This window comes from Haemorhous mexicanus, chromosome 3, assembly GCF_027477595.1.
Source record: "Haemorhous mexicanus isolate bHaeMex1 chromosome 3, bHaeMex1.pri, whole genome shotgun sequence".
NCBI lineage: Eukaryota > Metazoa > Chordata > Aves > Passeriformes > Fringillidae > Haemorhous > Haemorhous mexicanus.
Genome location: NC_082343.1, coordinates 43,572,105 through 43,598,385, shown reverse-complemented (window position 1 = coordinate 43,598,385; position 26,281 = coordinate 43,572,105). Strand labels below are relative to the sequence as shown.

Below are 26,281 nucleotides of genomic sequence, written 5' to 3'. Positions count from 1 at the left end.
AGCTAAATGGTTTTTGATTTGTTGGCATCCCAGTCGAATCCTGACTTGCCAAGGGCGTTTAGCCCTATAGCTTGATCCTGCATAAGGTCCAAGTTTCACAGCCATGTGAACAGCCACCCTTTGGGTGAAGAACTTTTTTCTAATATCCAACCTAAACTTCCCCTGACACAACTTCGGGCCATTCCCTCAGGCCCTGTCACTGGTCACCACATTCTGGTTTTGATCTCAGAGTAATATGCAGTAACATACTGATTCAAGTGGGTGACGGGCAAACTTGGACAGCAAAGCCCAGGGGTCTGTCTGTAAATAATGCCTACAAAGTTGGGTTTGTCTCCCAGGGACATGATTTGCAAGCTCTTTGGGGGATGCAGTTGTTGAGTGACCAGCAGGACTCTGCCTGCTGGGTGCTGCCCCAGCAGCCACAACCACAACCTCAAAGGTTGTCCCAACCTCAGCAAATACCACCAAAGTCACCACTAATCAATCAATCAATCAATCAATCAGGCAGTCAATCAGCATTCTTCAGCCACAGCATCTTCTCTACTCTGCCCTTTCAAGTCTTCACTCATAGATCAGACCTGCTGGCTCCTTGTGCTGAGACAGTGCCCAGATGCTGTGGACTTGCCTTCAGTAGAGAACTTTTAAAAGTTGAGAGGAAGCTTAGACAAGATTGAAGCAAATGATGTGTAGGCCAGATCCTAAATATAGTTGGAAGGCCACCCTTAGTTGGCTGTGGAGTCTTTCCAAACCAAATTCTTCTTCAAATGCCTTTTTAGCTGCTGGAAATCCAGCTCCAGTACAAACCAAATTGTTTTTCCAAATACATTTCTGGAAGAAGTAGATGTGAGCATGCAGAAGAAAAACTATCCTTGTGGCTGCACATTTGATTCTCTTACACTTTGGGAGCTTGCTGCCAATCACAAAAGGCAGGAAGTGAGATTACTCAGTGGCCTCTGCTAGCACCTTCCTTTTTCCGAGATGCTTTTAAAGCCCACACATAACCCATTCTCTCCCCCATCCTGCTTGGGTGGAGTGAAGGAACAGCTGTGTGGTGTTTCATTGGCAGCTGGGGCTAAACCACAACATGCAGTTTTCCAATTCTTCTGCAATAATGATCCAGATACTGCTTTGGATTACCTGGAGATACTGGTGGGAGGGTGTGTGTGTTAGGTTTAAGTCTATTACAATGAAGCACAAATAGATTTTAGTCCTCCCAAACCTCATCCTGCCCCCAGTTGTCAGACTACATGATAAAGCAAGGATATCTCCCCATATAGGATCACTTAAAGACTTGAAAAAACAGCTGAAGTGTGTTGATTTTTTTTTTCCACCAATATAAAAAATTTAGTTTCTAAATTCTCACTCAAATCATTCCTGGCTGTCTCTCAGGCAGATTGAAGATGCCCCAAACAACTCCAATGGCACTGAGGAAAGCAGAGCATCAAGGACAACATACAAAGCAACACAAAAACTTTGACAGTTCTATTTAAAGTGACTTTATTAAAACATTGTTAATATAAAATGTGACCAAATACAATTTCGTTTTTGTAAGAATGTTTAATAAAAACATATTCAAGAAAGAAGGAGCATCAACTCTTGTCAAAGCACAGGAAAAACCTACCAGGATAAGTAAAAAGTTCTGCAGCATGTTCTACCAGCTGGTCCCAATGTGTATTAGGGTCGAGTGAGCCGATGGAAGAGACAGGCAGCCCCAGTTCTTCCCTAAGAAGCTTTAAGGTATTACCAGAGATTTAAAGTAATGCTCCTTGACAGTAGGAGACTTTTGTTTTCAGATCTCCCCAAATGAGAATAAGATTAGAATGTGCATCTTCATTTCTGATTTACTACTTTTCAGCAGCTGAATGTACGGAAAATCAGATTCACTGGTAACTGTAAACCCCAAGATTAACATTTGTTAGGTTTCAAAGGAAGGTGCAAGTCAATATCAATAATACACCTAAAGAATTTGTGTTGGAGTTGTTCTAAGCTGTATTAACTCTGGATGCTTGTAGCAAATGCTACAAAGGAAAAAAACAGCGGAAAAGGACAGGATGGTAACAACACATATTTTCTGAACTGCTGAATGCAGAGATAACATCCACGAACTACAGGAGTTTGTACCTCTCAGGAAGAATGTGAAAAAGCTTTCAGAAGCCTATAAATAAGAGTATGCTATGCAATAACTTTTACTCTGTGGTGATCTTACCATTTAGCTAAGGAACCTTTTAAGAAAACACTAGAAAAAGTGGAGGTTTTGGCCTTGGTGTTTTGGGGTTTTTTTGGTGGAGTGTGGGGGCAAGAAAAGGGGGGACATGCTTACAGCATTTTCCTCGTCCAACGAGTAAATTTTAATGCTCTATCAGCACACTCTGCTTGTTCAGAGCAAGCAGCACACCAATTAGAGGCAAGGATTCTTCCAGGACATTGCAAACTCTTCCTGTAACAAGCAGAAAAAATCCTGCCACATCCAATTCTGCACATTTAACTGCCCCTGGCACTGAACCAAATGTCAAGTGCTAATCCATGAGAAGGCTAGCACAACTATGGCTTAGGAGATGGTGACCTTCTCACAGCCTTGGCTGGGACCCATTAGAGCCCTGTGTTTTGCCTTCTACCCCAAACAAATGCTATGGGACTATTGCTGAGGTAAAGGGAAAAGTCAAACCTTTGGCATTGGAGCAGACCAGTCGCTGGCTGTGCGTAGGGGAATTAAGGCTTCAAGGTGAGGTAAACACAGTGAGAATCAGGGTGTAAATCATGCTGCATTTCAGAGACAACAGATCCAAACAACAGCTACTCTTGCTCTCTACATTTTAAACACTAAAGATCATTCAAAAGCAGAACTGGAGGCAACACTGCCAAGGGCCACCTTGAGATGCCTCTCTGCACCTTAGGAATAAATGTAAGCCAGGTGTTGAACACTAAAGAGGATGAACCCACAAGGAGGAAAAAGCACCAAAATTGATGAGTCCTTGAGACGATAAGCTGCTTAAAAAACAAAAAAGCCTCACCCTGCTGTGACCTCCCATAAACATAGTGGTTTACTGACACAAAGGTAATCTACACTCCAGAAATTCTCAGCGCTGCAGTTCCAGCACTAGTATTGTGAAGAGTTATGCTCTAGTAAGGAGGCAGTGAAATTGTGTTCCCTGAAGAATTTCTCCTATTCATTAGCTGTTGTCCCACTCCCTCCTACCCATCCCCAAGTCTTCAATCCAGACACCAGAAATACCATTTCCCCAGGTCATTTTTTTAACACTCTTAAGTTATTTTAGCAGATTTATAGGGTACAAACACAGTGCTTTTTTGGATCCATCATTTTGGCAATGCCTTTGCTTTCTTCAGATGAAAAAGTGTCTTCAGTGAGTGGTACAAAAGATACTTTCAAAGGAAACGAAATCTACAAATCAATGCAATTCTGGATGCTTGCCTTTCATACTGGTGCTTTTTTAGCTATCTGAAGTATGGTTGGAACCACTGCACGTGCAACACAATTTCTTACAAGCCACGCTAGCAAGGTTTCCACTGCAAACTGCAATCTGGTCCTGTAGGTTCCATTTCTAGGATACAGAGACTCTCATTTGTGTTTCTTTAACATGTGTACAGTAACTTCTCCCATCCTCTCCACACAGTAGCTACTAAAAATTTTAACAGATATTAAAAAAATATCCAAATGAAACCACACTTCTATCACTGTTTAAAAAACAAAAACGCATACGGTATTACAAAAGTTTATACAAAGGCAACATTTAAGAGTTTGAAAGTTACTTCTAGAAAAAGACACAAATGCTAGTAAATTAACATACAAGGAGAAAAGTGTTCCACTCCTTCCCCAAAATTGGTTTGATCTGTTTTGAAGTATCTTTTACCAGTTGTCTAGAAAATCAAAGCCAGTCTTCAAGATAACATTGCTTGTACTAGTCTGCAAGGTAAAAAAAAAAAAAAAACAAAGGAAATAAGATGTAGTTGTTAATTATGGTATTGCAAACTCAATATTTGACTGCCTATCTAAAATCTAAAGTTTAAAATGTTGCCTGACAATATTTCAAGATCTTTACCATGCTCTAGGATACCTAAGTACCTACACATGACATGGAAAAATACTCACAATGACCAAAAAGGCAATTCCAGAAAAAAATAAAATTATTCTTGTGGTCTGTAGGCAAAATGTTTTGGTTTTTTTCCTCGTGGAAAAAATTAATGAAGATCAATTTTTCAGACTACATTGGGAATTACAGAGAATGAAACAAACACAGACGGCAAGCATCAATTCAACAGATTGTCTGTTGCAATTAGAGTCAGTTGTTTGCAGAAAACTACACAGATTAAACTTTGATGACAAGTTATTTACTACTCTATCCAGAACATACTCACTCCTGCAGGGTTAGCCATGACATTCAAGGTGATTCTAATGCTTAGGAAGAGTATTCAAGAGGCACAGCTGAGTCTCTGGATTCTCTTCCTAGAGCATGGCTTCCCAGAACAGGGAAGAGAATCCAGAAAAAAGAACAGAAGAAATTTTTATGATACTGAAGTTGTCTGCTCCTCTGTTCCCATTTCCACATGGGAGGGTTGTTTCTCCACAGAGAGAAAAAACCAGGCTTTTCAAACTATTTCAGTTATCTTGAAAACATTCACAAAGGACTTGAAACTGTAAGAAAACATGATAAAGCCCTTAACTCAAATTAAAGGACTACCATGCTCACAAACTGTAGCTAGGCAGCTCAGGAAGCATTATCCCTCAGCTTCAGAAAATGGTAACTAAACAGAGGGCTTCAAATACTGGAGTGGCTTAAGTATGGTTCTCTCCTAAGTGCTGCCACTTACTTCTCTTGCAACCAGTTACCTCACCCTGCATCTTTCTGACTTTACATCATTTCGTTTGGAATTTGAACAATCACAGTTGGGAAAACAGAAAATAGAAAAAAGAAAAAGCTGTGTGAAGTGCTGAAGGTGTACAGTAATGTGTCAGGCTGTTGCCAGAGCGGTGCCACAGATTACAAACAGAACTGCACAGCTCTGATTGAAGTACCACTCCTCTTCTCTACTTCACAGTTTTCAAGCTTTTGATCTCTTTCTTTTTTTTCCCCTCCCTGTATCATATCCTGCTGTTTCCTTTCTTTTCTCACAGATCAGCATCTGCTTTTTAAAATAGCTTCAATTGGCTATTGAGCTGCTTAGGGTTATTTTTTGTTGTTGGGTTGTTTGGGTTTTTTCATTAAAAAAAACATTGAGAAGGCTAATTCTGGAAGCTCATTCTATCTCTATTTTGGACTTTAAGAGAAAACACATTTGAAAGCAGCACAGCTGCCTGGGACAAAGCACTGGGAAGTGGCTGTCAGGCTACTGCTTGGAACAGCTGAGAACCAGTTCACCATTCACCACTATGCTGTGTGTACCAATAAAGTGTGCTAGACCCGGGTTCACCCACCTTTCAAGTTAAAAGGCTTATTCTTTCCATTAAGTGCTTTGCTTTTGCAAATAAAACTCCAAAACCCCACAAGCTCTTTTATGTGATACAGCAACTTGCTAGGTTGCTGTCAATGAGCTACTTGGTGCCTTGTCAGCATTTCTGGTGTTAGATTTAAATTGTGCCTTTATCCTATGTGTTAAAAAGCGCTTAATTGAAGTTAACGTGTTGAACAGACTGTTAAATAGCAGATTAAACTTCTTCACATTTGAAAGACAAAAAAGCCATCAAGCTGAGCTATGGCTTAGTGATTTTTGGAGTCCCTAATCTTCCAGAGTTGCCTTGCCAGATTTTAATGTGCTGTACAGTTCTTAAATATAAGGACAGTGGGTATAGCAGTACTCACCTGTCCAGGCATTTGTGGGTCTGTAAGTATAGTACCATCAGTATCTTCCTTGTTTGTCCTAGAAGATGCCAGATCCTGTGGTGGATCAGGAAGAAAGAAGTCATCTAGAGAACTAGTAGGGAGCTGAGTAGGTCGAGGCTTCTCCCACTCGAGGGACACAGAAGGTGTGCTGGGGGCGGCAGACTTCTCTGCTTTACTTGTGCTGGGCTTCTCAGCTTTGGTCATCTCCTTTGGAACAGGCTCTTGTCTGTAAAAAGAGGGAAGGGGCTTCTCTCCTTTCTCCATGGACTTGATCTGGCTGGGGGTCAGGGACTGGAACTCAGACTTGTCTCCTTCAAACTTGGAGCGCTCTGCGTTTATCTTCCAGAAGGACGACTCCTCTTCCTTCCTGGGTGCTATCAACCCCTCAGAGGCAGGGGTCTTATTGGCCTGAGAAGATTTAGGGACCTGGACACCAGGTGCTGCTTTAACAGGCTGCCTCTGCTCGTTCTGCAGCTGGGCACCCCCTTGCTCTTGTATGGAGAGAGATGCAACGCTGAACTCCATCTGACTCTGTTCAGGGACAGGAAAACAGCATTTCAAAGAGCCTCACACAGACACAGTTTTGACTTTCTGACCCTGGTGCACACAGATAACATTTCAGCCCACTGCGAGACAGCTCCCAGACAACAGATACCACAGCAAAGCTAACTTAATTCCTCCATAAATGTCTATCTTTGTAGTTTCATAGAAATAATGATTTTTAAAAGTCTGAACTGCAAGCAAACATTAAAAGTCCCAGACCTGCTGCAGAGGAGGCAAAGAAAGCAACTGTATTAGAGTTACTCAGGGCCATCTAAGGCAGCAGTGCACAGCACTGAAACATTAGAATAGCAGCACTAAAACATTACAACAGCTGCAGATGCATTTTGAAAGTCAGAGATGTTTTACATGAAAATTTTAAGCAAAAAAAGCTTCAGAGTGTAGCTCAAAAGGCAATCTTCCATTATAGTCTTTGAAATAGTTGGCTACAGGTCCATCTGCTTCCAAGATAAAGGATTAGACGTAATGGGTATGCATAGGTAAATAGTTTTATAATTCTAATGCCCCTCTGAAGGAAGAGAAATAACTCCAGCCAGACCATTCTTCACCTGTTCCTGAACCCTGGTTGGTTTTCACTTGCAGTGCTGAGATAGCTGTACCCACTTCTGAGAGGTAACACTGGGCCAAGGAAGCAAGTGACCACAGTTAATGCATGAAAAAAATCTTACAAGTCACAGAAAAGTGAACAGTACTTCAAAATGTTTGTTTTACTTACCACTGCCTCAGTACAATGATTCTCAACTAGCTAGACACTCTTCAGGCTAATAAAAGTTAAGCCTTATTACCCTCTGAGAAACATGTAAGCATATGTGCCAAGAAAGAACAACCTAATACACAGACTTGTGTCTGTAAAAAGGAACAAATAATGCAAGGGAAAAAAAAGCCTTTACTGTTAAAGCTGTGGTGTTGTCATCATGGGCCTGATTGGGTTTGAAAAAAACTCAAGAGGACTTGTAGCTTTTGCTACGAATGGTTGAAAGACACTTCAGAAGTTCATTACAAATTTGGGATGTTTTTTCACCATTCTACTTCATTGCCCAGCCTTTACTGAATAAAACTGCAATAGCATCTCTGGGCTTCAGTCTAAAACAAGTCCCAGTTGCATATCATTTCACTGAATTGTTTGATCTTGAGTCCTACATTATTGGGCATGTGAAGTTCAAAGGGACTCTAGATCTAGCAAGACTCACAAGCCTAGTAATTAATATTCAGAAACTTCTCATCAAAGAACAACTGTTAACCCAGCAACTGATTATTTATAAAACAATTTTTTTTAAACAGTCAGCAGCTGACTACACATAATTTAATTCATGGACTTAGATCTGACCTTTCTAAAGAATTAGAGGCATCATTTTTCCAAGGCTGTAGGCAAGAGAGCACCAAGATCCGTGTTCTCATGAAGAATATACTGTGCTATCAAAAGATGCAGAACATAAACAAGCTGCAAGTAATTATAGCTCAGCTAGAATAAGGTGAGGGCAAGGATACACACAAGTCTTACCAAACAACTCAACACCCCACCCTGCCTGCAAAAAACTAGGAGGAAAATACCTTAGTGCTCTGATTTGTTTTTTTTAAACAAGTCATGACGTAAAATTAAGAGCAGGATATTTATTCACAGATAAATTTTGCATAAACAAACCATAGATGCAATGGTGTTGAGGATTATTTACAGTGACTGCCATTCTCTATATTAAAATACAGGGATTTATTTCCCTAAGCTCATTTGGCAGTACTACTACATAGTGATTTACCACCCTGAAGTTAAGATGCTTTAAGACTTTAGAGCTGATAAAATCCCAGCTTAAAAAAACCCACAACACAATATCAAATAGACCTGCAATTCCCCAGTAGCCGAGAGAAAAAACAAAAGGCAGATTCTAAAAATCAAAGACAGGTTAAAAAAAAAAATCCATCTTGGAAGACTTATGTCATGTAGAAATTAAAACAGTGCTACTTTTTGTCCTGCAGCAGTCTGCTGTTTTCTGAACAGTCTGTCCTGGGGCCCACACTGGGGATGACAGTAGCTAAAGGCCATCACAGCAGCAGTCACTTTCAGTAGAATGATTCCTTCACCCCCCAGCCCAAGGGAGAGGGAAGATCAGTGCCCAGAGTGCAAAGCAGCCATCATAGCCCCCAGGGCACAGCTGGAAATAAAATCCAGAAAAAACGCCCATGGAAAGGAAGTATGGGCCTGTTAAAGTAAAAATTAGGAAAAAAGTAAACCAACAAGACGGCTCTGCATTTGAACAGCAGCTAGCCAGACAAGCTAAGCCAGGCCTTCTGAGAAGTTCTCAGGCTGTGGAGCTAAAGCCTCTGACGGTGGTGATGTTTAATGTTCTTTTTATGGGGCAGAATATCCAAGTCAGAGATGTGGTTTGGAAGTGGCACCTCGCTCCTAGCTTAGAGAAGAGCGTGGCACTGCAGCAGCACTTCAGGCAGTGCCTTTCCAACTTCAGTGCCTTTCCAACCTGCTCGTGGATGCATGCTCTGGAGAGGATGTCCTCTTTGCCCTTGTGTGCAGAGACCACGGGGTGCACCCATGTCAGCAGACAGGACCACCTGACATTGGAGACTGCATATCTGTCTCACGGAACGCTCTGGAGATCAAACAGTTCATAGCCTGACACGGAGTAATCCAAATGAAAATACTTCTTCAGGAGTTTTCGTTCTCCCACAAGGAAGGCAAAGAAGACAAGACTACCCCGACAGGTTCTGAAAGCACTGTGTCTCAGCGTGATGTAAATACAGCTCTGAGAGGTCACAGGGATGGATAATTCTGCTTCTAGCATTTAATTCCAGAAGCCAAGAACTTCTGTGGACCAGTCACAAGATATTCTGTTTTCCCTGAAATATATAATGCTTCTATTTGACTTCTGAGGTTATTTAACACATCTGAACCCCTAAGAAATGTAGCTGACGAAAGAAAATGATTAATAGGCAATATCTTTCCAGTCAAAAAATTGGCAATAAAACACCCTCCCCCGCAAGGAAAAAACAAACCAAACAACAGGGCAGCAGCCTAAGTAGGAAGATAATTTCACAGAGATAGAAAAGGCCCATGTGTGAAACACCCTATGCTGATATCTAAGTAATGAGTAGTACTGTACACTCTAATGAGTCACTAGACACTACAAATGGGATTTTAATTAGAGTTCTGCTCTCAGTTTCTTACATCAGATTACAAATTGGCAATTGGTTGCGTCAGCAGGAGGAAGGAAACTATATTTAAAAGACAGCAACCTCCCCCTCCCTCCCAAAAGATGTCCTTTTCCTTTAGGTTTGCCAGCCATGAGAATATCTTGATGCACACCTCTCGTGGCCCCAGCCAAACTCAGGCTAGCAGCTCACCTGTAAAGGTTTGCCTTCCCCAGGCTGGGCAGAGTTGCTGTGAGCTGCACCTGCTCCTGCAGGGCTCAGAAGCAGAATTGCACTGGTGGCACTGCACCAGCTGCCACCCTGGGGAGGCAAACACTGAACAGTGGGGTGTGATTTCATGGTCAAAAGTGAATTGTCTTTCAGGCACAGTGTGGGATTCTAGAGAGAGGGTTTCAGTTCCCCACTGCTTTCATTGATTTTGTATTACCTTACATGAGCTCCAGTTTCTGTACGTATAAACCCTCATCTGAGGAATAAAATAAAAATATTTTCTTTTTTCTACCATCTGTCCAAATGGTATTTCTGGGAATTGTTCAGCCCAGAAAGTCTCAAGAGTTTACAGACAGACTAGTACAGTCCCAACTGTAATTTCTGGAAATTATTGGAATTCAAATAAAAGCTATTAACAGCGGTTGTATTTTCAAGATATTGCATGAGCCAGTCTTTCTCAACACATTAAGAGAGGGGGGGTAGAGAGTGCTTGTGAAAGCATGCACAAAGGAGTATTTTGAGGTAAAGCAAACCTAGAAGTCTGTGTTCTTTTCAGTCTCATCCCTCTGGTCTCAAACCACTGCAAGGGTTTAAATAAAGGATGTCCTGTCTTGATCATTTTTCTGTATCATAAATATAAATAATATTATAAATTGCAGGTTTCAGGAGGTTGTATGTCCATCTTTCCTTAAAAAGACTGTATTAAGGTATTTAGGAATTTTGTTTACTGTATTAAAGAATTTAGACCAAACTTGCAGCAATAATCCACTAAACTGTAATAGTGGGTGTACATACTCATGGGAAACAATGTATGCTGAAAGAGAGGCACCAGAGGCACTGAGAATGTAATTATTTAATTGTACTGTATGAAATCAGGTCTCAGTTCATAAGGACATATTAAAAACAAGACGACCACAAAGAACCCAGGAACTTTTAAAGCTTCTTATTCACTCATCAGGAATGTGTAGTATTTTACTAAGCAGTCACGCAAATACAGCCAAAACAAATTGTTTTGCTTGGCAGGCTGAAAAATCCAAATTGTTGAGACAAAGACTACAGAAACACTGTAAAAAGCAACTTGTTTTAGGCACAGCCTGATAAATGCAGAGGTAAGGAAGCCAATTTTAAAAGATTTAGAAGATGACTTTGCTTTGCTGAATGGACAAAACCAAAATAAATACAGGGCTCAAAGCAGCTGCAGTTTTTGCTTTGTTTCCTGCGCACACTGTGGGTGTTTTCAGGATCTTTTCAGAGTCAGAAAGAAATCCTTAGGTCAGCAGAGGCAAATTGCAAGGGCAAAAAATAGAGCGAAGCAACCAAAACCAATCTAAGAAATTTTAGTCCATACAGAAAGACAATGCCAATGTTACATAGTATGGACCTTTGGAGGAAATTCCATCCCATACTCTGCTGATATGAACTGAATCCAGCCAGGCACTGTTTCTGGCTAGCTTGAGCAAGCTTGTACTGACAGTGCCTGGTTTTATGCTCAAAACCAACAAAGATTGATGCAGGTAACTGAATCTCTACACTTGGTCATACAAACTAAAATAAACCTTGAACACAGCTTCTATTACCACAGGTTGGGTTTGTTGGGTTTTTTTTTTTGCTCAAGAACTAATAGTCAACAGAAGTTTTACAGCACTGTGTTTTAAACACAAGTAGTCTAAATCAAAAAGGGAAGGCTAATCTCAAACGCTCAGGGATCACTCTCCTTCCAAGGAAGTGCTGCCATTTATGCCAGCTTGGTAAAAATAATCACACCAAATTATAGCTTGTAACAAACAATTATAATATCATGCTGCTAAGGAAGGAAGGAAAAAATTCTCTTCTGCCACTGTGCTCCTATTTAAAACAAAACACCAACTAGGGCTTCTTCACAGAAGGATACTGAAGACTGCCTCAATTTTAGATAAAGGAAACAGTTGATAAAGCATGTTTATTACAAGCAGAACATAGCTGTTTTCTCCCTAAATCATTGCTGGGATTAGATCACTTTTGTAGCAATATAATTAGGGAATTCAGACAGGTAGGCAGCAACCAGATTATTGATGGGATTGAAGCCTGACCCTTTTTTTTTTTTTTTTTATCTTTTGGTTTGTTTATTTTAAACACACCTCAGAGGTTTCTATTTTCAACAAATACCTGAGGGACTGTTGAATACAGAAGAGAATCAGCAACTATTCTACCTGCATCAAGAAAAAGAAAACTTTAGATATAAATGTGTCAATTTAAAGCATTTGGAATAAAACGTATTTTTGTTAATAGCATGAACTAGAGGTAAATTGCAATTTATTCCCATGCTGCTCAGTGCATTCTGTGTGTTAACTGAGGTGGCGAACTGAAATATTTTCTGCCCATTACTAAATTAATTACATCCCCCCTCCCGCCCCTGCCCAAATCTAAAATCACAAAATCCATGAAGTTCAGAGTTCAGGAAGAGTTGCAGAGAAATTTTACTTCCAAGTTCAGGCATGATTCTTGTTTTCCATTTATATCCTGAGGTCCGTGCTGAGTTTCACTGAATTTTCACTTCAAACAAACCAAGAAACCTCAAAGGCTAAACTCAGCCAAAATGTCATCTTTCATCTCAGGTAAACCTGAAGCCATAAATAGAATGCCCTGAATTCATAAACCTGGGTAGAGCTCCAGTTAAAAATGTAACCCACATTTCAAGACATGTTATATGTCCATGAGGGCTCCACCCATGAACAAAATCACTCCCTCCAATTCAATCTTTAGTTTTCAAATGTCAGCCCTTTTGCAGTGCCAAGAGAACTCACTGCTTCCCAAGTTTTCCTTCTGAGAAGTGTTATCGTTACCTACTAAAAAGATTATTTTAAATGCTGTCTAACAGCTAAATTGGCAATTTACCCTGCAGTTCTACTTTGTTTGCCTTGTCTGAGGATTTAAAAATAAAAAGGTGAGACAAGAAATACTCATCTAAAAATAGTGGAGATGTTCATGCAAGTGTTTGTTGTGATATGAACGACTGCAGCCACATCTCAAATTTGTGTTTAAAATGAGAATACAGAAAGTGAGACAAGTGAAGGCACCAAGCCCTTCACCAATGTTCTGAACAAAATGACAGCAATTCAGTACACTGTTCTCTGGGTAAGTTTGACTGCCATGGAAGTAGGGAATCCATGGCACTAGCTACAGTGAGAAAAATTTGTCCATACCTTATCAACGAGAATCCCCACTGGCATCACTGCTACAGCTGAGAACCTTCAGCCTGGGAGAATACATGCCCTCCCCTCTTCCCTACACTTCTCACTACCCCCTCACAGTTTCCCTCGTGTTAGTTACAGAAAATACTCATTTTGCTGCTTTATTTTTCTGTCTCAGTGTTTAAAAAGAAAAAAGTCTATTGGTTTTACTGATTTACATCTCTACTTTCTTCTGCTCTGCAAAAGCCACGCTCCCTTCCTTGGGTAAGCCAGAGCATATTTGTGCACATTCAGGCAATAACATGCTAAAAACCCAAATCAAACAAAAGGTTCTGCATTAAAAGGAGATCAGGGAGAAGAGTATTGTGGAAAGAGCAACATCCTGGGGAGAGCTCATGGAATGGAAAGAGCCTGATAGCCTTAAATAACAGTGGGAAGAGGTCAGGCTCACAGGACATTGAACAATGCATTACAACACACCAACCTTCTTGAGCAGCTCATTCAGGTTTCCTCACGTGGCACCACTTGAGTAAGGCTACTTTTTCCTCAGCTGGTACCTCATTAAAACTGCCTTCCAGTATTACCTCATAAAAGTTAGCGAAGATCAAAGAGTAAGCACAAATCAAGATCTCCACTTTTGAAAAGGAAGACTCAGCAGTGGAAGGATTTGATTGAAAGATTGCTACACTGGGGAAAAACCAAAAGGAAGAATCCACAGGAACCAACCAAACCATACCTCATAAATCCAGACAACATGGATTCTCAGACTTTTGCTAGAGAAAAAGGTCATGCAACTTTTCAGCCCACAGCTGTGGCAAAGTTTTTGTTTCTCGTCAGCAAGGAGGGAGAGGAGAAAGAGGAAAACACAGAAAATCCTCCACTAGTTCCTGAACCATCACAGCTTTTAAGGGAGTTTTAAGGCAAGTGAAGACTGGCATTGGTTTCTCTCAAACTGCAGCACTGCAGGCTGCCAGGACCCAGGAGTCACATCAAGTTATAGGTTAATCAGCTTCTGCAAAGCACAGATGGGGTGCAGCTACAGGCAGCGACCTTGAGCAGGGAGGGCTAAGTCTCAGGTCAACTGGATTAATTTAGTATTCACTGGCATTTCCAAATAATTACTCTGCATTAGACTAAGATTATATTCATAAGGTCATACATGATTATCTACATAGTTCAAGGGCAAAAGAAAAAAAAAAGTAGGAAAGAAATAGGCAACAGGGCAGTAGCAGCTTTCTCTGGCAGATAAGGGTAGAAAACACAAAGTCTGAAATGTGTGATTAAATTAACATGCCTGCCATACCCAGTTGAGAAAGACAATGAGCTGTGGTTTTGCTCCCAGAATTTTTCCAACAAGAAGAACTGAACTTGATTTCCCACCACACATGAGGCACAACTGTGTTTCCTCACACCGCAGGCTCAGAAAGATGGAGAACTCTGGCTCTGTGTTAGCCATATGAGAATCCCATCATAAATAATGCTTTAACAAAATACCAGAGATAAAGTGAGATGTAAAAGAAACCCCAAACCAACTCACAATAGAAAAATATGGGGTTTTTTTTTAAGGAGCCTTTTGGATAGGAAATAACATAGTGCTTCTAGCACAGCCCTAGGTTAAAAAGTTTCACTGCCTTTGTCCTAAGACAACATTCTAGTTCATAATAAAAAAATGAAGTACTAGACAGGCTTTGAGAAAGAATCCAGTGAAGTTAAGAGATACCTGCACATTTCTCACACCATCTTCTAGCTACTTTACTCCTGACCTAAAAGTGAAATGTAGCTATGTTTATCTGTATCTGAGACAACGGTCTCACTAAACATGGAAAGTTGATTAAAAAGTTTGCAACAAAAAATAAAATTGTAATGAATTGGTTTTACATCTGCACTCAAAGCCAGAACATTAGTTCATGAAGAACATTTTGAGTTTCTCCTGATGTAAATCAAACCATACCAGTCCTGTTTGATTTGCAGCAAGGTCACTTTATACCGCTTGCATGGAATAAAGGTGACATTAATATATCAAGTAAGAAAATGAAGACAATAAATGCAGTAGGAACAGTATAAAATGACAAAGCAGCATTAAAAAAAAATAAAAAAAGCAGTTTAATTACCTTCGTTTCCCAGGAGAATGGAGCTGAGTGTTCATCTTGCCAAGTTATGTCCTGAAATAAAATTGAAGAATGACTAAAAATCAGAAGAGTATCTTCATCTTCTCAGAAGCACCATTATGACATTATGTTACACTGCTGGGACTATAACAACCACTGCCACAGAACTGACTAAAAACTGAAAGCACTTCTTAAAGATGGCACTGATTACATTTTAAGACTGACTGAAAGCAGGTCCTTTAAGGGGAAGGTTATCAATGCTATACCAAATTAATCTACAAAATATATGAAGGTTTAGCCTGGTCTAAATCTCCTGAAATGGTTTCTCCACAAATGGCTTTAAAATGTATTATATTTTCAGTCTTCTAGTAGGCATTTCTTTGGTAGCCACTAGCAACACACAGGGTCAGAAACAACAAAAGGAGAAGGGGCCTCAGGGAAATCAAGTCCCATTTCCTTCCTTTGGCAGACCAAAGAGCACGAGCACAGCCAGGCAGTCGTGGGGCAGTGAAACAGCTGCATGGCCACTGGGCCAAGGCACAGCTGGATCCAACAGGACCCATCATCACTGCAGCACGGCAGCGATGGTGCTCTGAAATGAATGTTCAGAGGTGGGGAAGGAGCCACAAGGCACCCACAGCACAAAATCTCAGATCCATTCTTTGAAGATGCTGCATTTCTGAAAATGATCCCTAACGGAGAAATTGAAACAATCCCTTCATGCATGGCATGCCCTCCAGAAATACATGCAGCCCACACTGAAAAAAGAAAGGGTGAAAAATAATTTGGAAAATGATTGTTGTTCATATTTGTTGAAGAGTTACAACAACATGACTGCATTTCTATTCCCAGTCGTGGCTGGGACTCACTGGTACATTGGATGGTCCCACAGGTAGAGCTGCACCCTCCACACTGAGCAGGTGGACACAGCAGCACACCTGGGAAGGAACAGGAGTGGGAACACCATATGGAAAGGGAAAGGCCAGGAGTAACCATGCAGGATTTTCACACTCCTGCTGTTCAGAGAATAGCAGAACTCAACCATGTTTTAACACAACACAGGAATCCCACATTTCACTGTGGCTGTTTTTTTCTTCTTATTCCTGGTCTCTGCCTTTCTAGGAATATATTTCTCAGACATCTGATAACATTCTCCTGATCTGCCCTCTCTTATTTCACCGTAGGCAGATTTTTTTGGCCTAGAGCTATGAGATCATGATTAGAAGTGTCTAAAACCATCTCCTAAACATAAAAACATGGCATATTCCAACTATTACTCATCTGTGAAAAACAAAGTTTCTAGCAGCAAGGTATTTGTGGTATATGTGAGGGTGATCCCACGCTCTTAAAAAGAACTGGCCTGCTAGAGCTCATCTAAGAGAAAAGGCCTGGGCTCTTCTCAATCCCATATTGTGGCCAAAAGGAAATTTGGTATAGGAAATTTTTGCCAAGAACATAAATGTAATTCAGGTTCTCTCAATCCAGGAAACAGATTCTCAGATGTTTTAACATTTAAAGGAAAAAAGGAGCAGAAGTCTGATTTTTAGTATCTATCAGCATTTGCACTGTGGTGTGCTGCTGCCCGCATGGGAATGCCACATCACTCAACGTGTGATACCTCACAGCAGGTGTGTCTGATTATTTCAAACTCCTTCTAGGACAATATCCTTTGCCTCTGAAATGGAGCCATTCATTTCTGAACAACTGGAGTTCATAATTTCTGAAGCATGCATGAGAGAGGAATCACTGCCCAGAAGGGAAAAGAGATGGGAGAACCTAACCATTGGACTGAGTCTCACACACAAGCAGGACTACAACACTTCTCTCTGCATGGGGTCTGGATAAATCAGGGCTTGACCTCAACCACAGCAGGAAAGGACAGAACTGAAGTCCAGAGAACACTGTGACACTGCTACATGCAGTCACAGCACCTTAAAGCTCCAGATGTGTAGGCACAGGCGCCACTGGGTTTTATCTAAAGAGTTTAAAGGAAGCTCTGTCTTCTTGCCATTTACAGGACAAGCAAGGAACCAGTTTTAAACTTGGCAGTGAGCCAAGTTTATCCTCATGCTGGATCCAAGACATCCAGTTCTTTATTTTGCTGTATTTGAGGCAAGAGAAGACAGCACAGGCAGGGACAGCCCTTGACCCAACGCTCCCTGCACACCCTCAGCTCAGCCGTGACACCGCTGCTGTGAGCGAGCCCTGAGGACAAAAGGCTGACCACAGAGGGATAAAAAAGCAGCATGGGCAAGGCAGAGTGAAGGTATGAGGCTGTCATACAGCAGGATACATCATTCCCTGCAGGACAGAGCAAGTCAGCCTCCCACTTCAGAGAAGCTGATGTCTCCTCAAGCATCATTGTCCCTGTTGGCACCGCAAGCTGTAACCTCAGCCTCCAGCATGGGCAAGCACAAGGTTCCTGGAATGAATCAATTTTGGTAACAGCTGTCAAAAGTTCTGGTCAGAGATAGAATCTAAGAGTTTCACAGATTATATAGGATAGAAGTAGCAGACCCTTGTTAGGCAGCAGCTCTCTAAAAGAAAAGGATTTTTTTTTTTTTAACTTAAATGATGGCTCATTGTTTCTTGGGCTGCACAGCCCAGCCCTCCTCAGAGCCAGTAACTCTGAGAAGCTCTGTCCATATTCAAAAGATCTTCTGTGGGATATAGCAAAGAATAAAAAGAATAAAATAGGATAAGACATGGCTGGAGGATACAAACCTTCAAGCAATTGATGTCTGTGGTTATTTGAAGTGTACTTGGGGCTAGGATGAAGGAGACAGTTGACAAATTCCCATTGGCAGGGAAGGGAAGGAAGTTTGTGGCCTCCACTTCATGTGTATTCACACAGAGAACATGCAGAGGACCAAGTGAAAAGACAGGGCACTGCTGAACTGTGTTATGATGTCTAAACTGCCTGATTCATGTTTATCACCAACCCAAAATGAGAAGGAACTTAGGTTTTTTGTAGAATAAACAAGTTCATACATGCTTGAAGAAATTGGGAGCAAAAGAATCAATTATTTCAATAATAACAAAAGTGAATTATGACTGGAAATTCTAGAGAAAAAGGATTCAAGGTCATTTATCATCAACATAGATTAGAAAAAATCCATATCTGATCAGCCTTTGTTTTCAGCACACAACAATGCCTTTTTCCAGAAAGAAAGCAAATAAATAAACTTTTGTTCAGCAGGGTTAAAAAAAAAGAACCTATTTGTAAGAAATGGGGCCTCATGCAACATATTTCAAAGCTGAAAAAGACTAGTGAGAAAGAGGCAAAAATCTGGTCATACACTTGACTTCAACAACCAGCTGCAAAATACATAAAAAAGAATCACAAATTACATTTGCTATATGTAGGCAGCTTGCTGGAAAACAACATCTGAATTTCAAAATGGAAGGCACTGGTAGAAGTGTGCCTGTGTATCTGACATGAGCATTGTTCAGCACAGCTGACAGTAGCTGGGCAAGACACAAACCCACCAATAAACGCTTCTCAGAAGTGTTATTAGAAAAGGACTTGCTGGTTATTGAGGTTTTACTGCACTCAAAAGCTGCCTTTCATTTTTGGGTGTTTAAAAAGCACAAATCTCTAAAAGGCCAAACTTAAAAGTTTTTGCTATGATGATTATTTGTTGTTTTAAAGCAATTTTAAGTAGGGAGGTAAAAGGGTCGATCGTTTGGTGCCAAAGTTCTTAAGGCTAAGCAAAACAAATAGCATCTCTACCTGAAGGCAGGTAAGTCAAGCTTCCCTCTAAAACACAATGAATGAAGCTAACCAAACTCTCTTACCTGTTTTTCCTCTACATAAAATGTTTATCGCTTCCTAAAGCATATGGCATTTTTTCCAATGAAAAGTTAATTCTTTCACATCCAACTCTTTTACTGGTCAAATACTTTATATCCATTTAAAAAAAAAACAACTAAAAAACAAAGGGAAAATCAGACCTTAATTCCATGTCTACGTCACATGCTTATGGATAAAGAGGGATGGTATTAAGAGAACAGTGAGAACTTGCTGTAAATGGAATATCTAAACTATCTTTCACTGAAACAGAAAGACCCCAGCAGCATCAACTGACACCAAAACAGCTGCATTATCAAAGGCTGGCCACTACAGCATGCAAAGGATGGTAGCCTCTCACATACTGCTGGTTCTCCACCTATTCCCCTCATGGTTTACAGCATATTTCAGAAATAATCCATCAATATTACATTCATGCTAAATCTCAGCTTGTAATTCCAGATATCTCCCTGCTCAGGTAATCTCCATTTCTACCGCTCTGGGCATTAGAAGGAAGAAATTATAAATGGAGAAATGCCAGCAATTGGAGGCTTGCTGGAAAGAGGAAGCTTGGTTGCAGCACCCAAAAGCCCTTGGTCAGGAGGCCTGGGCTGTCTAGACACAGAAAATTATGGTGAAGCAATAAATAGCTTCCTGTGCTGGGCTCCCGTGCGATGATAGCAAGTCAATCTTCAGCAAACAGGACAAAACTTATTTCACTGGGGTGTGAAATGCCCCTGTTAGCCTAATTCTCTTTTGAAACTGTGTTCACAGTGCCGGCACGGCTTCTGCTACCAGCTCCATGACTGGTGATGCCGCAATGAGGATAAGGTGGAAGAGAAGGAGCAGTGACTCCAGGCATTTGCTAAGACTCACACATGGTGCTGCAGTGCTCTAGCATTATAAAATGACTGGATCATGGCTACAGGATGCCACGGTCCTGTTACTGCACGGCTATTTTCTGTAACACCCTTCCCACACAGCCAACATAGTCAAAGGTGTTTTGAAAATGTAAGAGATGTTTATAGTTTGAGAACTTACAGTCCTGGGCTACAAGTTCAGGAGATAAATTTGGTGTTAGAAGAAATAGATAGGAAATGGTGGGGGCGAGAAAGAGGGAAGCAACTGAAATACAAAGAAATACAAGACCACTACACATGTCCTCTGGACCACCTTATCATAATGGAAATATGCATGAAAATGGGACTGAAACAGCGAGAGGCCCAGACCAGCAAATCAGTATCTTCAGTATTCATCCTTGGTTTGCTTTCTACCACGTCTTCCAAAGAACATGAGGTCAGGGAGATCAAATTTCTGTGCTTAAGCAAGCCCAGGTAGATCACTACAGATTTCAACATCAGTTAACAGGGAAGATGAGCTGTGGCTGGAAACATGAAACTTTTGGACCAGGTGTATCTGCAAGAACATCATCAGGCCAAAACACTCTCACTGAAAGCGCTGCAGCATCCACAAGTGATTCTGAGGCATGCGGGCTACTCGCCGTTTCCTTGCCTTAGGATACCATACACCAATGGCCAGGGAGAGCAGCCAGGACCGACCCACTCGTCCTGAGCGAGGGCTCGGTGCCCACAGTGTGTGCAGCAGCTGGGTCTCACACAGGCTCAGGGGCTCCTGAGCAGTCTGAGCAGGACACACAGACAGCAGAGCTCTGCAGGCCAAGCGTTGGCCAGCCCGGGAAGCGGAACTGAACGGGCGAGGGACCGGCGCGGCGGTGGCTCTGCCCCAGCAAGACAAGGAGGGACAATTTGTCAGCCAGGGCAAATGTCCAGCAATCAGCTGGAATGCCAGCAAGGCAGCCAGGGGAGAGGAAGCTATCAGATGAAGAGCCAGGAAAGGCTCCAAGGCTCAGTAGTACAGTTGGAAGAACTAAAATGGAAATGGCGAATGCCAAAATGAGTGGAATCTCTTTTCTTCAGAGAAACAGTTTATATTAACTTCTGCTTAGGAGTCAAAGAGGAAGTCGGTTGAGGCAGATGCCTCCAAAATTAAACACTTTGTATCAAGTATTTGGACAAACCATGCCTTCTTTGGTTAATGGCTACAGAAACATTAACATTATGCATATTGTAACTGTATTTGGGGAGAAGATGGGAAAGAAAACTATTTGCCCAGTTTCAGATGGACTCTCTAGATGTTGAGGAAATTATTATTTCCATAGAGTGCAGCACAACAGCCTACAAACACGCTTGCTTTCCTTCCAGATCCACATAATTCAAAGCAGAGAGCACGGCAGAGCTCTCCAAGGCTGGGAAAACTGAACCTATTTATTTTCCACACTCTTTAAATTCTTTCACTACTAACTTCAGATTTAAGTTTCTTTTCAAAGGTTGTTTGCACAACCAAATTTGTTGTCTTGTGTACTTCTTCTACACCTCTTTTTGGCCATTACTATCAAATATTAATCTAGAATTTCGGGCATCATGAACTGGACAAACCTGAGCTACATCCTGTGCTCTTTAGCTTTAGATATGATGTGTGTGCAGCACAGCATCACACCTTCCTGACAGGCAGCAGTCTCCTGGCACAAAGCTGGTTGGGAACCATGATGCCCAGTATAAGTGTGCCCCACATGCTTCTTAGAAATCTCATTGCAAGGGATATTGGAGAGGAGCCTAAAAGTAGCCATGCTCTCTTTAAATTGGATTGATGATTACAAATGCAGAAGTGGATTTTTTTCTTCTTCTGGTAGAAGCCACATAACTAACAATAGGTCACTTAAAGTTATTATATGGACATAGTGAAAGAAACTGGCTCTGTAACCATACGAGAATAAAAGAATATAATAGAAATGTAAAAGAAAAGAATATAATAGAAATGTAAAAGAATAGAAAACAAAGGGAGTAAGAGACACAGTATCTGAAGAGTACTGTCAGGTTGCTTCAAGCATTGTTAGACCTTCCTCTCCAAGGGCTCACACTCGGTAACACGACCCACTGCTCCAGACCAGGTACTTTTTTACTGTGGATTTCCAGAAGAGCTGCCACGCTTCACCACTGGATAGATGGCTCTCAGAAGGTTCAAAATCCATACTTTTTGCCATCTGTCTTTCCACACCCTTGTTTTTCCTGGCATGTGACATGGAACAGGCTGCGTTTTTCTAAGGTGTCAAACATGCAAAGAGCTGGAATGTTTTCAGCGCTGTATTTTTAACCGTGTCTAAAACTAGAAACGAAAAGGAAGAGATTTAACTCAGTGTAAACATTCCCTACAGCCCATTTTCAGCAAGAGATTATGTCCAGCGCCATGCCCCGCCGTCGGGGGAACTGAGACCGTCCAAGTCTTTCTGCAAAATCCACTTCAGCGCTATCGCTGCCGGCGCCTCCCTGCCTTTACGGTGTGACCCAGCGCCTCTCGCACGAAGAACATCCCGCCCTCCCGCACAGCCAGGCAGCGGGGAAAGCAATCAAGCTCATCACCGGGGCAACTCGCCCGGCTGCCGACGGCGCGGAACGCCCGCGACCCCGCGCAGCCCCGCGCCGGCGGCACCGCAGCCCGGGGAGGCGGCGGCCGCCGCGCCCCGCCCGTGCGGCGGTGCCGGGGCTGGGCAGCGCCGCTCCCGCCCGGACCCCCCGGCGCCCCTTCCCCTTCCCCCGCGGCCGGTACCTCGTCCCCGAAGCGCACCACCTTCTGCCCGGTGTTGAGGCGCAGGCTGGGGTAGGAGGCGGGCGGCGCGGGCGGGCGGGTGGTGCCGCGGTGCGCGGCGTAGCGGGCCTGGACGTGCGGCTCCACCAGGCACTTGTCGATGATCTCGTCCTGCTGCCGGGGCGGCAGCCGCTCCCATTCGGGCCCGTAGCGCTCGCGGATCCGCTCCTTCTCCGCCATGATCTTGCGCGCCATGGGGCTCAGCGAGGAGAAGTAGCTGAACCGCTTGCGCTCCCGCTCGTCCAGCGGCCGGTTCCCGTTCATCACCGCCGTGCGGGAAGCGGCGATCGCCGCCGCCATGGAGGCCATGGCCACCCCGCCGCCGCCAGCCCCGCACTCGCACGGCGGGATTGGGGATGGGAACGGGAAGAGAACCGCCTCCTCCGCTCCCCTCCCGCAGACACCGCCTCCCTCGCTCCCTATAAAGCCGGGCGGCCGCCGCCCCGCGTTGCCCGCCCCCCTCACGCCCAGCCCCCGGCGGCCCCTGCCCGCCTCCCCCGCGGCGCCGCCCGCCCGCCGCTCCCGCTGCAGGGAGCCGGCCTTTCTCCCGCCGCCTCGGGCCGGCGACAGCGAGGAAAGCGGCGACGCCGCCTCCCGGGCTTGCTTCGGTCTCGGTACCGTCGATAGCGTGGAGGCTGAGCGCGCCCCGCGGCCCTCAAGTGCTCCTGCCCGCAGCGCTCGTCTCCCACAGCCCTTCCCCTTTTTGCCGAGGAGGTAAGCTGTAGTATTCCCACGCTGCCGGGGCCGGGAGCACCAGGAAGGGACTTGCCTCAGCTGGCGGAGGAGCACCGTGCCCAAGAACCTGCCTTTCCTCACTCCTAAATAAGTCGTAGGTGTTTCTTAACACGATAGAAGGTCCAGCAGCTTCTGTCAGAAGAGAGGATACCTGGCACAGGCACTTCTGTCCAACTCCACCTGTTAGGGTGCAAGATGGTCCGAAGCCTCGGTATTAATGTGATTGTACAACTGCAGCCTAAGTGTAACAAGTCTGTGCAGTAGGCATTAGTTACATTGGGAAAACAGATTTCTAAAGGCTGAAATAATAAGTTTTCTGGTCTCTTCCTTTGCTGTACAAATGCTCGTTTCTGGTAACAAGTCCTTATTTTGGCAAAAGATTCACCGAGGTCCCACACACAAATTCCCCAAAGATGACCAGTCTCCTGGGGTGGGAGAAGCATAGTTCCTTTCCACAAAACAAACAAATAACAACAACAACAACAACAAAATCAAGCTTACCTAAGATAGGCAAATATGTCAGAAGATTTATGTGAAACTAAATCTATTTTGACTTTTGGCCTAGGTAGTTGCAGGGGAAATTTTTATTATCTTCAAAATATATTACAAAGTAGCACAAATATTGAGGTTGAGATTAATGGTTTTTCACTGCTTAGGCTATTTTTTTCCTCGGTCTGCTTTCTTTGTATAATTCTTAGTAGGTAAATTACTGGGGCTGCAATACATTAATGTTCCCATTTAAGAGTTCAAATGGTATCACTAGACCAGCTGTCTAAGATGACACAGAAGAGGATGCAAAATGATAATTAGATTTCTCCACATACTTGGTTCTTTGGAGGTAATTACAGTTCCCCAAGTCATCACATACCAGCCCAGTTATATAATCCTGTTTTGTTTGTTAAACTTGTTTGAGAGCACTTGACTTGAGCTCGCTTTTTTTCTTAGTCATCTGCCTCACGCCCAGAGAAAGAAGCCTTTGAAACACGTTTGCAGGCACACACACACTCATAAGAGGTGTAACACACATTACCCCGAACCCTCCCGTAATCTCCCATTAATCTCTTTTGTCTGCCACCAGGGGGTGGAGACGAAGTCAGTCACGGGAGTAAGAAATGAGGACACGGAAACCCAGACCAAACCCAATTGCTCACGGTTTGTTTGTCCAGGCAGTTTTTTCCTTAGCCCCCTTCTCCACTCCCTCTGGTCTAAACCCCAAAACAAAACCCCTTCTATTTATAGTTCCCAAGACTGTCTGGTCAAATGCCAATATAACTCCCCTTTCTCAATGAATAATACAAGGCATAGCAAAACTTAGGCTTAGAAGATCACATTAGAACACAATCAAGGTAAAAAGTTAGGCATATTTTCCAGGCTGCAGTTTTTCCAGAAAAATAACAATTTCCTTCCCCCTAATGAAATGTAGTAGAGGTTTCTTAAACTTCTAGACTTTCAAACAGAAGGAGCAAACTGTGCTTATTTTTAGTAGGACAGAACAAGGTACTTAAGAACAGAATGTTGGGAATACCTGTGTCACAAATGGACAGCATCCCAATTCTTTTAATGAAAACTTACAAGCCTTCTTGATCCTTACTTGAAAAAAAAAAAAATTCCTTTTGCCCTTTATAGAAATTCTAATCAAGAAAGTTTAGAATTCATATTCATTAGTACTAAACATACAGGTGGTCAAATTTGCCTTTATTATGGTTTGGTTAAGGAAACCTGCCTTTCCAGAATGCTGCCAAGTCTGTCCAACAAAAAACAACTGAAGGAACACTAGCTAGTGCTCCCAATATACTTCAATCCTGTCACCCTGTTAGGAACTTTTGCCAACCATCACCAATGGGTACTTGGAAAGGGAGACTGTTGTGTTTCTGACATTTACTCACCAAGAGCCTAACTCCAAATAAGTAACTGGTTTGCTTTTGTTTCCTAATGATGTTTCCCGGAACCCCATTCTTTTAAGCTGACATCTGTTCCTTCACTGGGCTGCACTACATGAAGTGCCCATGTATTCTCCAGTTACTTACACATGGTAGAGCTCTAAGTTTTCTGTGCAGGGGCTTTGGAAAAAAACAATGAGAAGTAGTACAGCGTTATTTCCAATGAAGATTACTTTTCTTTTTTTTATTAAATAAATTTTCACCAGTATGTTCAGTTTGTAACTGATCAAGTTTCTTACTGCTCTTCAGTTTGGCCCTTGAATAACTATTTCTGTTAGAGTATGTCTTAATATGAAAAAGTAGTTGTTCTACTTCTTTTTTCCTCTTTTATATTATTGATCACAGGAAGATTTCTTTTACTGGTGGTAGTCAATTAAGTTTGTTCTATTAAAAAAAACCAAAATAAAATCAAGCCATTTTGACCATAACTAATCATTCAAAATAATTTACAAAGCAGTACCTCTTGGCCTTTTATTTGTATAAATTATACAACAACTATAGTTTTTTTTAGACAATGAGATGAGTCTGTATTTAGTACTTCAATCATCGTTCTCAGGGTTGGAAAAGTCTCCGATACTGATGGTAGGCTCTTGTAAGAAGGTGAAATACTGAAAGAGAAAGAAAAGAGTTATTTTTTAATGAGTTTTATAATTTACCTGCAAGTTAACACATTAACTTTGTTAACTTAGACTTTTCCTCATCACCTTCTCCAACAAATCTGGGACCTGTGACAAGAATCAACCAGATGCAACAGGCTTGGGGCAGAGTGGCTGAAAGCTGCTAGGCAGAGAAGGACCTGTGGGTGCTGGTTGACAGCAGCTGAACATGAGCCAGCAGTGGGGCCAAGAAGGGCAGTGGCATCCTGGCCTCTGTCAGCAACAGTGTAGCCAGCAGGACCAGGGCAGTGATGGTCCCCCTGTACTCAGCACCGGTGAGGCCACACCTCAAGTCCTGTGCCCCGTTTTAGACACCTCACTGCAAAAAGGACACTGAGGTGCTGGAGTGACCCAGGAGAAGGGCAATGGAGCTGGTGAAGGGTCTGGAGCACAAGTCTAAGGAGAAGCAGCTGAGGGAGCTGGGGTAGTTTAGCCTGGAGAAAAGGAGGCTC

At 42.6% G+C, this 26,281-nt stretch overlaps 2 protein-coding genes across 5 annotated transcripts in view; both read right to left on the bottom strand.

Annotated features, from left to right (window-relative positions):
* Nucleotides 1-1,480: 1,480 nt before the first annotated feature.
* Nucleotides 1,481-22,904, bottom strand: C3H1orf198 (chromosome 3 C1orf198 homolog). Its single transcript, XM_059841565.1, has 4 exons — nucleotides 22,460-22,904; nucleotides 15,049-15,099; nucleotides 5,817-6,368; nucleotides 1,481-3,922 (listed from the first exon to the last, which is right to left on the bottom strand). The coding sequence occupies exons 1-4, from the start codon at nucleotides 22,805-22,807 to the stop codon at nucleotides 3,866-3,868; spliced, it is 1,008 nt and encodes a 335-aa protein (XP_059697548.1). The 5' UTR covers nucleotides 22,808-22,904; the 3' UTR covers nucleotides 1,481-3,865.
* Nucleotides 22,905-25,630: 2,726 nt separating this feature from the next.
* The window catches only part of TTC13 (tetratricopeptide repeat domain 13), a 39,590-nt gene continuing 38,939 nt past the window's right edge, over nucleotides 25,631-26,281 (bottom strand). For all 4 annotated transcript variants that reach the window (XM_059841559.1, XM_059841560.1, XM_059841561.1 and 1 more), the window contains one exon: nucleotides 25,631-25,781. In XM_059841559.1, coding sequence (XP_059697542.1) covers nucleotides 25,658-25,781 — 124 coding nt within the window. In that variant the 3' untranslated portion in view covers nucleotides 25,631-25,657. The remainder of the gene's footprint in view (nucleotides 25,782-26,281) is intronic.